Source organism: Pteronotus mesoamericanus, unplaced genomic scaffold, assembly GCF_021234165.1.
Source record: "Pteronotus mesoamericanus isolate MK-2021 breed Mesoamerican mustached bat unplaced genomic scaffold, CSHL_Meso_final contig_82, whole genome shotgun sequence".
Taxonomy (NCBI): Eukaryota; Metazoa; Chordata; class Mammalia; order Chiroptera; family Mormoopidae; genus Pteronotus; species Pteronotus mesoamericanus.
Window position 1 is genome coordinate 7,139,104 of NW_026555265.1, and position 19,778 is coordinate 7,158,881.

At 40.3% G+C, this 19,778-nt stretch overlaps 1 protein-coding gene across 1 annotated transcript in view; it reads right to left on the reverse strand.

The window, feature by feature from the left end:
- ATP13A4 (ATPase 13A4) overlaps positions 1-19,778 on the reverse strand; it is a 122,677-nt gene that overhangs the window by 34,725 nt on the left and 68,174 nt on the right. Inside the window, exons 9-17 of the mRNA XM_054585138.1 lie at positions 16,613-16,747; positions 14,142-14,312; positions 13,174-13,331; positions 12,380-12,568; positions 9,484-9,545; positions 5,490-5,640; positions 3,526-3,609; positions 3,109-3,262; positions 1,954-2,065 (exon numbers count right to left, since the gene is read on the reverse strand). Of these exons, the coding sequence (XP_054441113.1) occupies positions 1,954-2,065; positions 3,109-3,262; positions 3,526-3,609; positions 5,490-5,640; positions 9,484-9,545; positions 12,380-12,568; positions 13,174-13,331; positions 14,142-14,312; positions 16,613-16,747 (1,216 nt within the window). The remainder of the gene's footprint in view (positions 1-1,953; positions 2,066-3,108; positions 3,263-3,525; positions 3,610-5,489; positions 5,641-9,483; positions 9,546-12,379; positions 12,569-13,173; positions 13,332-14,141; positions 14,313-16,612; positions 16,748-19,778) is intronic.

Genomic DNA, 19,778 nt, shown 5'->3' on the forward strand with positions numbered 1-19,778 from the left:
TGGGGGCTCAAAGAGTCTTTCTTCCAAGAGTCATTTATCCAAGACTCAGACCCCTCTAGTAGACACGAGAGCAAGACCCCAGCATTGCCCACATCCAGCTGGAATACAGATGAAAGCAAAACCCAGGGAAGCCCCCTTGCCTCCCCTGCTGTGTGTGCCTCACATCGGCCAGGGCCCAGATGCTCCTAGAACACTGCTAACCCCTCCACCAGAGTGGCGACAAGTGGACACAGCCGGAACTACTTCCCTCAAAGCAAGTTTCTTCTTGAAAATGTGAGATCCAGTCTCAAAGTCCACTGTCAGCTCTCTGACCAGCGACTTGAGTGACCTGAGGTGATTAAATAACAACAAATACCCAGCATCACAATAGCCACAGTAACCCTTTTAAGGGTCACATTAAGCTGGCTCCAGGAGAGTGGCCCGATATGCTCAGGTATCCAATACGCAATGACTTTAGGTGAGCCACTTGTGCCTCTGGCCTCTCTGCCCATGCTCAAAGCGACACGGTTGGGGCACATCTGTGATTCTCAGCAGGCACGGTACTGCCTCTACAGGACACTTTGGAAACTTTTTCAACATCTGTGCAAGATTTTCTGCAATCACCAATGCACAGTCAAGAATTACCTTGCATCCCACATGCTCTTTGAATGCTTTATGGGACATTCACTGACCCTAAAGTGTTGTTTATATTTTCCTAAGTTAGCATAGGTTTATACTGTTTATATTATGCTACAGAGCATACTATATCACAGTATATAGACTACAACCATATTATGTTAAGAAAATATAAAATCATTTATACTTCCCCTAGCTCTGTTTTACATATAAGCACAAAGCATTGTGTAGGTTGAAAGGAGATTGTACTGTTTTACTCAGAGTTTTACCAAGAGTTTTAAACCATTTCACAGTGATCTCACTGAGAACAAGACGGCTAGTGCTCTTTCAGACCGCGATGCATAACGCCTGTATCCGTCTGCATCTAGTGCTAGTGCCGGCGCAGCCCTGGTGATTCTGCACACAGAGGCAAGCAAAAAATCGCTTCATTTTGTTTCAGGGGAGTCAGCTGAGTGTGTATTAAGCTGTTACTTTTGTAACACATTGTATTTTTTGTTCTTATTTTTACTCTCTAGGATGGCATCATTTATTTTTCAAAATATGTGATTATATACTTATGAGTTTTATTTTAGTATAGAAAAGGAATCAGTAGGAAATATAGTTATAATAAGAGACTGTTGTTGAGTCTGAGTGGGTTGAACACAAGTAGACCTCCCAAATGTAAAATCCTAAGCAACAAAATAAGCCTTATCTCCACAGCTGTGTTACCAAAGATGGCTGGCACTGAAAACAGTAGAAAATAAAATAACAAATAAAGTTGAACCAATAGTCCATTTTAGCTTTGGAGGGCCCCTTTTTTAATTTAATCATACCAAGATTTTCCCAACAATGGTCACTCTGAAGCTATCCTTGCTTTTCTACAAATATTTAAGTCTAAGCTATATTTTTTCCATTAAGTTGTATATTTCTTATCAAGAATTTTTTTCAGAAAAATGTTATGTAACTTTCAACGAATTCACCAACTAATTTTTGTAACTTTCCACTAATTCACCAACCATGATTTTGGAAGTTAGCTACTTGTATTTGTTTCAAAATGGGGGCATGACCATAATTTCATACTATGAAGCATTTGCTTGTATTCATGTATGTTTCCACAAAGGTATACAATCACATCACACTTCAGAGTCTATATAGCTATTTCTTGGTAAATTCTCCCAGTCAGTGCTCACATCAGCTTTGTGATTTAGGCAGAGTAGGGATGGCTATATCTGTGTTTACTAAGTTCAGAGACATTTCATATACATGAATCCTCAGCAACCTCTGTTGCTGAGTTCACAGCCCAGACTGGTGCATCTTCCCACCAAACCATCCCCCTTTATGAAAATCCTTCCCATTTACCTCATCAAGGCAGTGGCGTGGTGGTCCATTTCCAGCTTTTTGTAGGCCAGCGCTATGACCCTGAAGCCCTGTGTTGTGTAAATCTGAAGTTCACTGGCAAAAGTAGTTGGTACTATTCAGAAAATTACACAGGATTAGCAAGCAATATTTTACTCAGCTGGTACTAGCGGAGAAACAAAAAAAAAAAAAAAGAACTACACCTCTAAAAAGGTATACAATAAGTCAGTGGGAACCCACCCTAAATAAACTACATTGTCAGGACTGATGTCTTGGGATTCAGTGAAGCTGAAATGAGAAGGAAGTAGTAAAACAAAAGACAGGGGAGGGGAATGGGGTAAGTGTATAATTCTTATTTCTCCAGTTTAACCAGGAAACATTTACTGAGAGTCTGCTATGTGCCAGACAGTGGCTCTGCAAAGATTAAATAGCGGGCCCCACTCTCAGGATCTCTTCTCGCACTTGCCGTGCACTGTGCTATGGAAGCGCTTAGAGACACATATGCCAGACTGGGAAGAAGGGAACGGGCGTGCTGGCTGAGAAAGCGCCATGTGGTCGGGACTTGAGTCATTAATTCAGCTCAGGGAAAGCACAGAATGTGAGGGGAGGAGTGGTGCAGCATATCTGGAAAGTTTAATAGGAGTCAGGTCATGAAGGCCTTAAGATCTTAAAGGAGTTCAATATTTTCCTGGAGTCTGCGAAGCAACCAAAAGAAGAAAAGTAGAAAGTGACAACATAGTTATATTATGTGATGGAAAAACCAATCTAGTCAGAGCTCAAAAGGGTGAAAGGAGTAGGGAGGGGGTCAGTTCACCAACTATTAAAGTGATCCCATAAAGGGATGAGGGCCTGAGCCGATGGAGTGACAGGGTCATGGATTAGCAGCCGGCAAGACAAAGACAAGGAGGATGAGGGACAATTCTGGGAAGAACATAAAATCCTGGGAAGGTGGAGAATGGGAGTGTTGTTTGCCACGATGGGAAATACAGGAAGTTAGAAATATAATCCTGGTTTTAGTATTGAATAGTTTGGGATGTAAATGAGTCATCCCGCTGGCAATGAGCAATAGGCAATTGGATTCTTAGGTCAAGTGTTGAGGGTGCACATTTGGGCTTGAACTACCAATTAGCCAGATGTAGTACAAGTCTGTTTGCTTACTTGTTTCCGGTTGGCAAAAGCTGGCCACTGTCTCTGGTGCACCTTTCATGAACACCAGCCGGTCACCCCCCATCTCTTGGACAACGACTGTCATCCTCTGCAGCGATGACGAGAATGGAAACTGATGCAGGATTGCAATTCCTTCCACTGGGACCTGGTTGAGGGATGGGGAACAGAGAGTGACACACCAACATAGATTCTACCTACAGGGAATGAACTATTCCTCCCTCGATCCTTTTTTTTTTTTTAAATACTGATTGATTGATTGATTGATAGCAAATAAAGGAAACAAGTTCTCATTAACTTTCTCATGTGGGATTCAAAGAAGACACATCTGGGACCTTTCAAAATTATGGGCCTGCCGGGGCTGTCCCCTCGAGGTTGGGTGTTGTGGCGGGAGGAGCAGACAAGGCTTACCTGGCTGGTGTTACAGGGCTTAACGACCATGGCGTGTGCTGGCACTCCCGTGACGTGAACATTGTTCCCAGAAATAGCCATTTCCTGTTTCACAAATGGAATATTTTCATTGCAGAGATTTATTTCTTGTTCATTGCCTGATACTATGCTCAAACCCTCCCCCTGAGAAAATCCTCAGGCCATATCAATGTATCCTCGGCTCTCCTCCCCTGGATAGATGGAGGTGAACCAATCTTATTTCGCCACAGGAAAAAAACAATGCATTGAAAATGCTGTAGAACTCAAAGATCAGACCCTTCTGAATTATTCATGCAATTTATCCTGCTTTCTCTGTCGGAGTGTGCTGTATAAAGCGCTTAATCTCTGCTTCTGAAGAGCCTGACTCGAAAACAGTGAGCATGAGGCAAGCACCTTACAGTCTTTCTTTCCCTGGAGTTCATGGCTGTTCTTGCTCTTTCCTCTGTCTGCTGTATTTTGCCATGTATAATGTGTACCCACATTTTTGGCCCAAACTTTCAGGGAATAAATCTTTTATTTTACATTTTTAATTCAATTTCTTATTTATTTATATTTAGATACTTTTTTTTGTATTATAAGGCGATTTTAGCATTAATTTTTTTAACATATCATGACACAGGAAATTTTATGGAACAAATAATTACAAAACACCAAGAAAGCTACAAGGCATTTCAGGTGCTACCCATGTATAATGCACATCCTTATTTTTCCCTCAGAAATTTGGGCAAAAAAGTACACATTATACATGGCAAATATATGGTAACTCAGACTGTTGGTTCTCAGGGTGTGCACAGCAGGGACAGTGATATACATGGTTGATGTTCAATAAACACTCAGTAATTGCTACAATGATGACCCTAAATTACAGTCAGAGGAATCTTTTACCAAAAGATGTCAAAATCCTTTGTAATCATATCATTGAGTGGCTGAAAAAAAAAATCTCAGAGAAGAAATTACAATCCCTACTTAAAGATAGAGAAACAGTAATGCAGGAAGGATTAAAGATTGGCAAACTTGTATCAGTCTACTACAGAACATGTCCTACTCAGAAGGGACCCTAAGGATCGTCTCCTTCCGCGGGGCTCACACATGTATCAGAGGGGTCCGGAGTTGCACCCAGCTGCCAGGCATAGGTTGGGCTTCTGGCTGAATAGGTGGGGATGCATGTTCCCTAAGCTTGACCTTTATTCCCCATCTCAACAAGATCAACTCCAACTATTTGGTTTGTATAATGTACTTCTGAATAAAACTTCCTTTTAAGAAAAGATTCCAGCTTTTTTGTTTTGTTTTAGGTGAGCACTGCTGGTCTACTCTGCCCCCTCACTTTAAGGTCGTGGGAGCCAAGCCCCAACAAGAGAGCTGACATCCCAAGGTCAAGCTGGCAGTTAGAGCAGAGCCGAAACCAGCACCACTGGCAGAGCCACACTCCTCTCCTGAACAGAACCGCTTGCTCTTGAATCCACTTTAAAGTCTCAATGACAGCGCTCATGCTTTCCTTCCTATTGCGTCCAGTCTTAGAAACAAAGTCAATACAATATTAATAGGAACTAAACTCCTGTAACAATGAGTTACCCTAAGCACGGGGCACAGTGATGTTTTCTAATCCCCATGTTGCAGAAAACTTTGAAACCAGGCATTGCTCGTACCACAATCTGAAAATTTGAAAAAATATATGATATTTATAATTAATTAATGCATGCGAGCCTATAACATGTGCCAGGAATTTCTTAAGGGCACCACTACATTTAATCAATATAACCCTATCAGGGAGATACGCCGGTTTCCTATCGTGGAGGAAACCAGGCTCAGGCGGGTTTGTCTCTCACCACTTTATGTTCTCCATGATGGAGCCCTCACAATTTGTGAGTTTTGAGTATCAGCGATAAAACCTGCGGTGCTTAGGCATGGAGAAAGCTTCTTAGATTCTCTGCAGACCAGAGGCTTACCCAGGTAGTAGCTTCAAACATTTTGAGGTCCAGAGGGTCTCCCTGGATGGTATCATCGAGAAGAACCAGAGAGTGGCAGCTGGCCATGGCGGCACACAGTGGGCCCCACGGCAAAGCCCTGCCCGAGGCAAAGCTGTGGACTTCCTGGAAGCTAAAGGACACAAGGGAAAAGGCTTCAGTCCTATGCCCCCAGGCCAGAATGCAGCTCCTGGAGGGGACTTTTTCAAAAGCGATTTAATGTGCTTTGTTACATCACACACCCACTCTCCAGATCCCCCAGCAGTGTTTCATGCAGCCATCATCCTCACATGAGTTCAGTGAGTATGAGAAAGGTCTTTGAGGGTCTTTCAAGCTCTTTCTTCCCTCTTTTCCTACTCTTTCTCTGACACAGATTTAATTCCAGAGGTATGGAAGAAAGTAGAAGTATCAGCCTTAATTCTAAGCACATCTACTCCCGCTCCAACTACCAGACTACTTCACTTCCGGTGCTGTGAGTCAGAAGAGCCTCACTCATGCTGTGACCGTGTACGCCCGTTGTCTCCTTCATTAATCTTTCAGGGCAGGGCTATGTCTCCTGTATCTCTCCAACATGTTGGACGTTTGACCAACATTACACAGTCAACAAATGGATGAGTGAATAAACGAATGAGTTGGTACTGGAAGTAGTATGGCAGACCATAGTAAAGAAATAAACCCTAAAAAAAATATTTTTTAAAGGGACACTGCACTCTCCTCTTCCACCCTGGCATTCACCGTGCAGTGTCCGTATTGCAACCATCATCACCATCTCTTCCTTTAGAAAGTGGCTTCATCTAAACCCTACTGACATACAACTCAAACGTCACATGCAGTGTGCTGTCACGGATGCAGCGTTGAAGTCATCAAATTCAGCCTCTGGCCCACGGGAGGACTGTCCTCTGCAACCTTGCTGTCAGTCCCTTCTTAAGCATATAGCACAGTATGGCTCAGAGCAGCTCATCCTATGAGGAAGATGTTTCCTGCATTGAGACAAACCATACTCCTCGGAGCCAGTCAGAATCTATTTGTTCTCCTTCCTCCACATGTCAGCTTCTGTGGACCAGCTCACTGGAACACCCTCTTATCCTCCTTTCCCCTACGGTTGCACAGGAACCTCCAGCTGTGCCTTCAACACACAGTCTCCAGACCACTCACCTTTCTAGTTACTTTCTTGGAAAAGTTTTTATTTGTTCTTTGCCTTAGAATGGCTCCTTCAGGACCAGACTATTATTTCTTATGATATGGACACTACATTTCTTTAAATACTGCCTTAGGTTGCTCAGCCTTTTGTTCTTGAAAGCAACCACATTACATTGTTAACTCATAACTCAGCCACATTTCTTCCTGGCCACCTTCCTCAGGCTTCTCTGAGTTCAAAACCTCTCAGCTGATTACTGACCTGGTTGATCATATCTACTATTATACAGGGTCCAACACAAATAATGCCCCTTTTTATTACAAATTCATAAGTATGTAATTCTGTAACATAACAATATCACAGTTAAGCATACCATATGACATTTTAGGTGAAATGTTCATATTAAAACTATAAATTATTATACCCATATTATTACCCTGCCAACCACACTCAAGCAGGCATTACTTCTGCTCAACCACATATTAAAGGATTAAGTTACCTTAGTGGTTTACAAGAGGCCCCTGGTTTTTAGTAAACAAGTAAAAGGAAGACATCACCAGCAGTGTGATTAACACAGAAGCTTAAGCTCACACCAGAAAGCAAACACAGAAGAGGAGAAAAGGGATCTTTTTTTTTAGATGGCACACCCAGGCATCAGTATGTAATTCTGAATACATAATTCTGAATTTTTGAGATTGAGTGACTCTGGTTTACACACAAAAAAATAAAACTCTCTGTAATCCTGTCCTTGTATTTTTCCTTGAATGCTTGTGATTTATCAAGTTCAGGTAGCCCAGGTACTGTTCCAATAGTTCTTTAAATATCTGACACATTGAGCAAACTCTTTTTGGAAAAGGTGAGAATTACTGGAGCTCACCTTTTATAAGGAGATATTTAATAGCCTATAAGTCAGGTACTAATCTCTTACCTAGAATTGAATCTGCTTTCTCTCATGTTATAAATTAAAACTGGTAATTAAAAAATGTTTTCAAATTGTTCTTTTATTCATCTGAATCCAGCTTTCAGCATGTTGAAGGAAGTCAGGAATAAAGAGTAATGGGCCTATTAATCAATAACCTAAATATCATCTTAATTATTTTATTTAAATGTGACAAGTAACATTTAGAAATAAAATGTTTGATAAATATGTTTGATGTCAACTCACTAAGTAGGATAGCATTCAAAAGATGCGACAGATTTAGTTAATTTTAGATGAACAAACATATAGTGTTCATCTATGTGTGCCTTGTATAGTGCTACAGCATGAGAGGCACGAATATAAGTAAGAAAATACTGCTCTCAAGATGCTCAAATAGTTTAATAAATGCATACATATTTTGTATAAGCTGACACAGAAAAATATTAACAAACAAGGAAAACAGGTATATATCCAAATCTACCTTCAAGGGAAAATGAAAAGAACTTTAGAGAGTTTATATTTATAAAGGGCTCCTTCTATAGACCAACATGTTTAGCAGTACCAAGGTTAATTTTTTTAACCCAGGAAATAGAGTTGTTCATAAATATTTTATATTCGTGTTTTAATATGAAACTCTATTAAATACCTGTAATTAAAATATTTTATAGATAAATTATATGTCATCGACATAATCCAGAAGAAGTGCTATGGATCTTTTATGAATAAAATGTTTTGTGATTTAGTTTGTAAGTGAGAAATACCTTCATAAAAAAAAAGAAAAAAGAAAAAAAGTAAATGTCAAATGTTTCCTGCTCAGATCACAATGCAGGTTGTAGGAGAGGGGGAAGCGGGCAAGGAGGTAAATCCAGGCGTGGCCGCAAGAGGGCCTCCGGAGAGCCTGTGCCAGGTTTCACCGCCTGGCGCTGAAAGCTGCCGAAATTGAGGAGTCCAGAGGCCACCAAAAGGTCAAGTTCTCAGAACTAGAGTACCAAGGAAAATGGGTACCCCAGCTCCAATTCCACAGATGTTCCTCCTACCGAAATTCAGGGTACACAAGTGAGCACGGTGTCCTTCCTCCTAGCACACTGAAAGGCTTCAGTTTGTTCGAGGAATGTTACTTCCCTGAGGGACCGTGTCCTAGTGTTGTCTGAATTAGGTAACACTAGGCCAAATTCAGGCCCCTGACTAATGGGCTGACTGCAAATTATATTTTAGCAAGCGTTTGAATGCTGTGTCAAAACTTCTCCTTCATCTCCTGAGTCTGTGTGTAGCATATGGCAGGGGCTGGGGTGGGAGAAAACATATATGTTTTAGCACAGAGTATTAGTGAAAGTATTTAAGAGGTGGAATTAAATGAAGCTACCCTGGCAAACACTGCTCACCAAAGCCAAAGCTAAAATGTTTCTATTATTAGTTTCCATGAGGACATAGAGAATTCTGGGAAAAGGGAAACTACAGTGCATTTAGTCCAAGGTACTCTGGATCATAAAGAGATTCTGTGCAAAGTAACCTCACAGGTGATCTGATCATGAATTCATAACTGAGCAGGTCATGGTGGGTAGTCATGCCCCAGGCACATAACTTCTTAAGTAAAAGGTTTATCTTTGCCTTAAGCAAGCCCTGCTCATTGTTTTTGTGCACCTAGGTTAATGTACCTTTGAAATAAGCCTTTGAAGCAACCACCCTCACGAGAACACAAAATCATGTGAACTATCCTGTAATCCAATTCCTGCTCTCACCTTTATGTAGTCTTCCTATGTTCTGTCCTTAATTTCAATGCATAAAAGAAAACTGCAAAACTGTCACTCTCCAGAGCATTTGAGATCTTGCTTCCAAGCAATTGTCATTAGTTTGGGCTCAAATAAACTCGTGTAAAACTTTTCTACAGGTTTAGATGTTTTTAGGTCGACAGTACTCACCCATTCTTGTCACAGGGCACGACTCCCCAGAGATCCAAGCCCTCCCTTGTTAAGGTGCCTGTCTAAACAGAAACAAGAACTCAGTTTATTCGGAAGACCTAGCACCCCATTGTAAAGACTAATAAGGTATATTTTAATAGAAAAACATACACCACAAAATTAAACGGCATCACCACTTGAAGCGAGAACACAGTAAGATGGGTATCTGGACTTCTGGGGGAAGATTTGATGAGCTTATACCAGTTGTATGACAAACAAGCACTTAATCTCTTTATATTTTAGTGTTCTCAGCAATAAAAGAAAGAAAGCTATATCTGCCTTACATATTTCAGAAGCTTGTTTTGAGGTTCTAAGGGCAGACGAAATGAATGGGAAGGTTTTTGGTAAGCCTCTAAGAGCTAAATATGAGCAAGTCCCAGTTTTTCTAGCAGAAGTGAAAAGTCTGTCACCAGAAGTAATGGGAGTAGAAGAATTTTGTATTGTTCTACAGAAGTGGTTTGTTATATGATCCATATTTGGTTGAAAGGTGCTTGGCATTTCTCTTGGTGCAGTATGATGTTGAAGAGCTTCTCTGGTTTAAAACACCAGCTGTGTCATCTGGGCAGATTATTGAATTCCTCTAAACGTCAAGCCCTTACCTGTAACATGGCTATAATCATATATGGTGGTTGTGAAGATTAAATGAGATAATACACATGAGGAGCTTAATGTAATGTCTGGCATAGAGTAAGAGCTAATAGTAATGATAATTACTCATAATTTTTATGTATTTCATATTCAAATTCTGGTCACAATTATCTCTCCCATCCTCTTTCTTTTTCTGAGTCCAAGGATGATATGATCTCATAAATAAAGCATCCTTCCTTATGGTGGAAGTTTGATCACAAAACAATGCTGAAATGGTGGCAAAGAGCAATATTAACCTTTTGTTTCTGTGGAGCATATGGCAGGGGCTGGGGTGGGAGAAAACATATATGTTTTAGCACAGAGTATTAGTGAAAGTATTTAAGAGGTGGAATTAAATGAAGCTACCCTGGCAAACACTGCTCACCAAAGCCAAAGCTAAAATGTTTCTATTATTAGTTTCCATGAGGACATAGAGAATTCTGGGAAAAGGGAAACTACAGTGCATTTAGTCCAAGGTACTCTGGATCATAAAGGGATTCTTGCAAAGTAACCTCACAGGTGATCTGATCATAAATTCTTAACTGGGCAGGTCATGGTGGGTAGTCGTGCCCCAGGCACATAACTTCTGATATTCCAAGGACAATCTGTTCTTGACAGTCCAACAATTTCATAATACAGCGCTGATCTCATTAATTTTCTGCTATCAAAAACCTTCAGTGTACTATTTAATGGGTACAGATTTTATGTTTGGGACGGAGAATAAAGTTCTGGAGATGGGTGGTGATGATGGTTGTACACAATTTGAATGCATTTAAAGCTACTGATAAAGGGAAAAATGGTAAATTTCATGTTATATATATTTCACCACAATAAAAGAAAAATCAACAGTAAAAATAAAAACTTCTAATGGCTCCCCACTGCCAAAAGGGTATGTAAAAACTTCTTAGCCACACATTCAAGGTCTGTGAACGCCCCCACCCTTTACTAATGTCCAGCTCTGGCCAACCCACACTCTACTGCTCTTCGGACTCTGTGCCTTTGCCCCTATTCTCCTGCCTACAAGGTCTTTGTATTGTACATATTTTTTAATTTTCTATATTGTGATGTTTTGACATCTTAAAAAACATTTCTAACTGGAGAGAGACTGCCTCTCTGGGGCTGGCAATTCTTAGAAAAATAGAAAGGGGCTCAGGCAAGAGCATGTCTTTGACATGCAAACTAACCAATGTGTAGCCAAACTTCCTGTATGTGGCCACATTCCCCCAGGCGATAGTCATTTCTCTTCCTTAATCATCCCAGACCTAGGCACCAGACACCTAGGAGCCGCCTCTGTAGCCCAAAGCTCACCAAAATCATTCAACTATCCCATTGTCAGTTGTTTACCCTGCCTTGTCTTGCATTTCCTGCAAAAATCCCAATAAAGGCCATGCTCTAATTGTTCTTCTCCCTCCTGCTTTTGCTGTCTGATCAAAACATAGCATTCTTCCTGTGGACCTGCACGGTAAGCTATGCCTCCTTTTTCTAGGGGACTGTAATGTTAAACATCTCATTGAACAGCCCTGACCTTTCCTTGTCATTGCTCAGTCACCTTTATAAATTAAGACCCAAGCACAAAATTGTCCTTCTTTTCCACCTTATCCTCTCATAGTTCCCACCTTCACCCCAGCATAAGTGTACACAGGCTAGAATACCTTCAAGAGAAGGCAGAATAAGAGACTGGCTGGGAGTAACTGCTGTATAATCAAGGATAACTATAAGCAATATACTGCAGATGGGAAAATATAGTAAAGGTTTGATGGAGGTTTTAGTGTAACCAAGTCTCATAGGAAGGTTAAACAAAGTCTTCCTTTTCCATTCATTCATTCATCCATTCATTCATTCAGAGTTTATTGAGCACTGACTACACCAGGCAATATTCTTAACGTTAGAGATACAGCAGTAATCATAGTATTGTAAAAAGTTTAAATTTTGTTCTCTGGGGGTTTTGACAATAGACAGGATGCTATTTTAATTATTTGCATTTCATCATCTATTGGAGCTGGAAAGATCCTAAAAGATTCACTAAGGCAGTGCCTACAGTTCCTTCTCTAAACCCCAGAATCTAAGTGCTCAAGAGGCATATCTTTCCTAGGTCAGACAGACAATCAGGGATAAAGTGAAGTCAGATACCCACATCTTGTGTTTTCTGTCTCACAAGAGTGTAAAGCAACTATCCCTGATGACAATGGTGATAAAAGGGGGGATGAGAATGAGGTTGATACTCACATACCTTGTCAAAGCAGACGAGGTTTAATTGCCCACATACATTGATCCTCTGGGGACTGATGCAAAAGATGCCCCTCTTCTTTAGCCTCTTCTGAGCATAGATAATGCCTGTGGTCAGGGCAGCAGGTAAAGCAGGAGGAACTGCAATTGTGACAATATCCAGGGCTTTCTTCACCACCTCTCCAGCGGGTTCCTGGAAGATACATCCCTCTTTCACTATTACAGATAAATTGGTCATCAGCAGCTTTGTGCATATGACTTTTTCCTTCCTTTTGTTTACTTCTTTAGGTCAAATTTCTAGAAATAATATGAGCAGGTCACATATGGGTCAAAGGTATGAATATGATTTCAATGTTTTGTCAAAGTGCAATAAAAAGGCTTGTAATGATTTATATGCTACCAGTAGAAAACCACATACCAATTTGCCACGTACCCTCACCAACACATTGAGTGTCTGGTTTTAATTAAAGTTCTTCATTTTGTAGCTACAAAATACTATATTATTGGAACAGATATAGTCTCAGTTTTAAATAGTGTAAGGAAATAGTGTGCAAGAGTAGAAGCATGTTGCTATCTCTATAAACAACAGGTTTTATCCCATTAGATCTCATTGTTATTATGGACCTTGGTGATCAACTGCTTATATTGCAGGGCTGAGAGTATACAGGCCATTTTCAGTGTTTGTCTTGGTTTTCCAGGTTGGTAAACCACAATCTCGGTTAAGGCCAACATGCAGAGTATGAAACAGGCATGGGTGAGTGTATATGTGCTTGTAGGAAAAGACCAAAAGCAGCTTACCCCACTGAGCACGTAGACACACAAAGTATAGATCATCCCAATGGTGGCGGTCCCCACAAGGCATAGGAGGAAACTGATGGCATCCCTGTAGAGCTTAAAATTCATCGGCTTGGGATACAGAATGGATCTCACAAGGTCCCCTTTTGCAGTGTTGAATCCTGAAGTGGTAAACACACGTCCCAGCTCTTAGGATGACAAGTCCTACTGCTAGTGGTCTTCTATACCTCAACATTGCCTTTGTTTTCTCTAGAGACATTTTAAACAGTATTTAACCCCAAATGCGATTACAGGATAATTGGGAAAATATCTAAGGGCTAGAATGGAAATATGTATTTCATAGCCTATTACTCTGACCTTCCCTCCCTACACTTTCAATTTCAATGCATCCCAGAGATAGGAAAGCCTATACTGGGCACAGAGCGTGGCTTTCCCAAATGTAGCTTCCTTTCAAGGAAACAACTCATGAGAATGCACATACACAAAAGTCACTCGAATTTAAACTAAATGGTCTGGTTAGTACTGATGGACTCAATTTCTAATACTTTTTAATGTCAAGTTTTCAGTTTCTAATCCTACCTAGGAAGAATTTGGGATTTGAGGTTAGAAGACCTGAGTTCCAGGTCCTGCTCTGCCAGTTACTGGCTGTATGATTTGTTCAAGTTCACTTGAATTGTGTGGGCCTCCTACTACGCATGCAGAAAGGAGGGACAGCAGGGCTCTTGGCTCTGCAAGTATGACATGTGCAAATGGTTCATAAACTACAAAGCACATAAATAGTGATTATTGTCATCAGTATTATTTTCAAAAGGCATATGCTATAGTTCAATTCACATTTAAAATATATAGATTTAATATATTTGGTTTGATATCTAAATACTGCTTCTTACCTAATAAATTTAAGACACCAGACAAACTGAACAAAAACATTTTATTAAAAGAGCAAAACAAAGGAAGAGATGCTCACTAACCGGTCTGCAGTACCACTGCTCTCACGGCCCCAGAGCAAGCTCCCGCGACCTGGATAACCTCTGTTCCACAGAAGAGGACGTGCCTTTTGTAATCTGCTTCATTCTGTGTCTTCCAGGGCACAGAGCTATCCATCTTGGGTAATGGAGTCTTAGTGACTGGAATACTTTCTCCTACAGAAAACAAGCAACAGATTTTGTGAGGCGAGATGCCTTCATTCATTTCAGTCCTGCACACACTCATTCACCCCATAGTAGAGCATTTGTGGTGAGCCTGCCTTGTAGTAGGGACAACCCTAGATACTGGCATACAAGGAGACACAGAGTGCTTGCTTTTAAGAAGTCCATGCTCCAGAGAGGGACACATACATGTGAACAAATAAATATAAATGTTATAAATACTATGAGTTTTACAAAATCAAACCTGGATGCTGAAATAAGCTGGAAATAACGATGTAGGGAATAGCAAAGTGCGCAGTCTAGAGAGTGGGATGTTGGGAATAAAGGGCCACGAGAGCTATGTAGGAGCCAAAGCTTGGAGGGCCCTAAGTGTACATGTTTCAGAGTTTAAATGTTTTCCCATGGACACTGTGAGGAGATGTGTAACTGTTTTATTTAGAAGAGAAAACATATGAATGCAGAAGAGAGTACACTCTGTCTAAAGTCTAGTGAGGCTGGAGGCTGGACACTAAGTAGGAGAATGATCACAAAAACCCCCACTGGAGCAGGTGAGGTGTGAAATATGGCAGTTGGCCGTGGGGGTAGAAAGGAAGTGCTGGATTTTGGAAATTAAGAAGTAAAAAGCCACAAAACTTGGGGGATATTTTTATTTTGACAGGTTAGAGGGATGGAGGAATTTAAAGCAGCTTCCCGGTTTCTGACTGGGAGAATGAGTGGAGGGTGCCATTAATTATTAATTTAGGGATTATAGGAGGAATAAGGAATTGCCTTTTGACCACTGCGAGTTGGAGATCCATGTGGAATGACACTATTGAGATGCCTTGTAGCTGGCTAGAAATTGATTTGGGTCTGGAGGCCGGGGGAGAGGTTTGGTCAGAGTTTATCGCCTTAGAGCTGGCAATAAAGGCAATGAAAAGATTACTTGGGAACTGAGTGTAGGGTGAAAAGAGCAAAGGTCCAGGACATAGCAGCAAAAATCAAAGAGATGGAGGAAGAGGATCACCACAGGAAGCTGAACAGTGTAGTTAGTGTTAGAAGAACTTGGACAGACAGCGTTATCTTGGAAAGTTAGGGAGAAGGGAGTTTTCAGAAGAAAGAGATGATGGGAATAATCACTAGCAGCAGAGAGGTCAATGAAATGAGAAATTTAAAGAATCCATTGGATTTGGCAATTGAGGGATTAGAGGCTTTTGCCAGTGCAGGGGGAGGAGTAGGTAGCAGGGGGTTGAAGTGCAAATACAGGTAGCAAACAAAGTTGTAAATGAAGTTGCGAAGTAGCAACGGCCTCTGAGGAAGGAAGCTTGGAAAGCCTTCCGCTGGTCTTTGCAGAGTGAGCAGCACAGAATCAGACACTTGTTCCAGTATAATAAGGCCACTTTCATTAGGAAAACGGTACTTGGCGTGGCAAAGGTCTGAGCACTAGGGGCGTTTATAAATGTATCGATTCCTTAAAGAAAAGAACCAGACTGCCTTGTTTTCTTTGCTTTTTTTGGTTTGTTTTGGTAAGTTAACATAGGAGAGAGGTGTGTGTTTGTTTCTATTTCACACCTTTCTGGTCTGCCCAAGAGAAATGGATTTGATTTGGACTTTAATGGGAATCACAGTATGTCACTGCATATTCACAGACTTTATGATTCTTCTTTATCTTACAGAAATATTGGCACAACACCTCCTAATAATGCATATGTGAGTGATAATTCAAAGCACTGTGACCTTGAGCAAGTTACTTCTCCTCTCTGTATCACAATTTTAAGAGCAATGAGGTGCAATAACTTCTAAGGACCCTCCCCGCTCCAGCATCTATTTAAAAATGAAATACAGGAAGTCCAAAACACTCAGGTCTGTCAAATCCTGCATCATGAACCTTTTCATCATTTCAAGCCAAGCTAGGAAGAGCTTGAATTTAGCTCTGTGGTTTTCAGGATGTTCTCAATTGTTTTTAAACCCTCCAAGTTTACCTGAAGACAAATGTTATATAAAAATAGCAAACATAAACGCCACAGATCATTCTGAAACATCTAATGATCTTTACAGTCTTTTAAAGTAAAATGACAGGGTTGTAACAACTCTTTGTTCAAGAAGGGAATGCTAGACTCAAAAGTGACCACTGTATCAAACTTAGTATGCAGAGAGCAGCTTTGAATGGAACTCTCAGACATATCCAGGGCACAACTGTTCATGAGAGCTGCGGAATAGGAAGGGCTAGCAGCAGCCCTACAAGTTGCCATTGTCATTCAAGTAGAGGAGGAGCCTGGGAGAGCTGGGGAAGCTGAAGAAGTGAGAAAGAACCCCACCTGTCAGCATGCCTTCATTTACCACACAGCTGCCATCAATCAGGATGGCATCACATGGCATTTGCACTTTGTTCCCTTTCAAAATTAATAGATCTCCAGGGACCAGGAGACGTGATTCCTGCTCTCTGACTCCAGCTGTAAGTGTGAGAAGATAGAGTCCAGTCAGTTTCTTTTCCTACAAAAACACAGTCCAACACCTACCTAAATTAGAAATCAGTATAAAAGCAAACAGTACACTTTAAAAAAAGGAGGTTATTTCTCAATATTGATTCAAAATCCAGAAATAATGAGAAAAAAAGCAATAAATTCAATTACATGAAATAAAAAAACTGTGTGGCAAAGGGAAAAACAAAGAAAAACTAACAACCAATTCAGAAAACATGTTTGAAACTTAAATTATAGACAATATGTTAATATTCCTGATAAATAGAGTTCCTAAAAAAATTAGATGTGTGAAAAATGACTGTATAGCAAAATTGATAGAAATGTTAACAAATACTTCATGTACACACACACACAATTTCAAGGGGCATGTTAAACATTTGAAAGGGTGCTCATTCTTACTCATAGTATGGTAAATGAAAATCCCTTCTTTCCTTCCTGCTTTCTTGTCTTCCTTTACTACTTCCCTTCCTTTTTCATTCCCAAAGCTATGGGGTTAAGCAACATAGACATCCACGCGGGGGCGGGGATGGGGGGGGGGACTCGGGGCGGGGGACGCCTGGGTGAGGCGGGGGGGGGGGGGGGGTGGCAGTGACTCTGGGTGTTAGGGGTATGGGGGCGGTGCTGTGGGTGTTGGAACCTAAGAAGGATGGCCAGGAGCAGAGCAGAGCCTCAGAGCCCAAGGAGGGAGAGAGGGGCCCCCGTGACGGCAGTGGCCTGGGGTTGTATGTTGGTGTTCCCGCATAGGAGTGGGGGAGGGGAGTATCTGCAGAGACGGACGCTGCTTTACATCCCAGTGACTGACACAGTAATGAAATATAAAGGGGCTGGTGGGATCCAGGTTTCTCACTGAAGTAAGGAAGTTACACATAGGCAAATATAAAACTTGCATGAACGCTGTGGTTTTTCATAGAACTGAAGACAATGGTATAAACTGATGGTTTTCAACAGAGAAGTAATATAGATGTAAATGGCAATCCACTGATGTAGAAGGAAAGATAGCAATTATCAAAGCAATAAACACTCTAGCTAAGGAACATCAGTGGATACTAAAACTAGTGGGCAAAAATTGGATGAGGATGAAATAACTACTAATTACAAGCGTACATTTAAAATAGAAAAACCTGGCAGACACCATTTATTTAAGTAATCCAAGTTAATTATCACCAGTAACAGGACAAATTTAAATTATGTACCACATGTAAGGAAGCAGTGAGAACTCAGCGTTACTTCTGTGATACTCCAGCTTAAAAAAAAAATGCATAACCTGAATTTAACTATCAGGGAACACCAAACAAAACAAAATTGAGAGAAATTCTATGAAATAACCAAATCAAAGAGTCAAGGTCATAAAAGTCAAAGGAAAAAAAATGAAGATTAAAGAGACATTGCAAATAACATTATTGTATAATCCTCAGTCCTTTCCTATAAAGAACATGATTGAGACAACTGGTATAATTTGAATGGGTCTAAGCACTTTTTGGAATTAATATATCAATATTCACTTCATGTTAATGTTTGTACTGCCAGTTATACAGAATGTCCTTGTCTTTAAGAAACATACACTAAAGTATGGGGGGTTATGGAGCCATGTCAGCAGCTTATTGTCAAATAGCTCAGGAAAAAAAGGGATTTGAACTAGTCTTGCAACAAATCTGCAAGTTAAAAAGAAAGAAAAAAAGAAAAATATACAAGAGATAACATTGCTCACCTATCTGATTAGAAAAATCTAAAAGTCTACTGGCAAAGCTGTGAGAAAATAGGCACTTCCACCCATTTCTGGTTCAAATGCCAACTAGTACAAAGTCTAAGGAAAGAAATTTGGCAATATCTATCTTTTATTTTTTATTTTTATTATTATTTTTTATTGTTGACATGATTACAGATGTCCCCATTCTCCCCCCTTTGCTTGCCACCACCCATGCCCCAGCCCCTCCCTTCCAGCCGCCAGGATACGGTTCTCTGTGTCCCTAAATTATGCATGTATGTTCTTTGGCTCATCCCTTCACCTTATTTCATCCTGTTCCCCTGTCTCCTCCCCGCTGACAGCTGTCAATCTGTTCCAACGTACAAATGCTTTTATTCTGTAACTCAGCAATTCTCAAAGTCTATACCAAAGATAGACTGGCAAAGGTATGAAAAGACCCAAAAAATGTATGAAAAGACAGGCACAAGGCTTTTTTATTACAGCACTATTTATAATAGTAACAAACTGGAAAAAAAAATCTTTCAGTAGAGAACTGATTGAGTAAATGATTCCTCTACACAAGACAGTGCTATGCAGGTGAAACAAAGAATGAATATATACATATCTATGAAAGGGTCTCTAGGAAGCATAGGTAAGAATGTAAAGCATACACACCAGGAAATAAAGTTAAATGTGTATGTTATACTTCTGTTATCTAAAAAACAGCAGTATAAATATTATATATAATTTGTTTGTATGTTTTAATGTAAGAATAAACCAAAAACAAACAAAAATGATAGCTATAGAGAGAATGAGTACATAAGGTAGAGAGAAAAGTGATAGAAACTAGAATCACCTGAATATCTTCTGCTTACAGATTTAACTTCCAAGTCATGTATATATTTTATATGATAGCTACACAAAATAACACAAAATTAAATATGGAAAGCTAATACTAAAGTATACAGCAAAATGAATGTGAAAAACCTATTATGTTGATGGTTTAACCATACACAAAAGGAATATTTTGAGTGACTTTAAAATATGATTTTTTATAAGTCAAGCCTCCCATGTTTTTATTTATTTATTAAAATATGATTTTTAAAGTATAGTTTCACTGTGCATACTTAATGATATACCACAAACAGGGAAAAAGAAGAACTTTAAAAAATATTCTGTCCCCCCTGTGGCAGCAGCCATCCTGCTCAGGCAGACCACTCGCCTCCCAGTGGCAGCAGCCTGAGGGGAAGCAATAGCCCTGACCCCTGGAGGGGCTCTGCCCCACCTTGTGGTTAAGCCTGACTGCTGAGTGCAGAG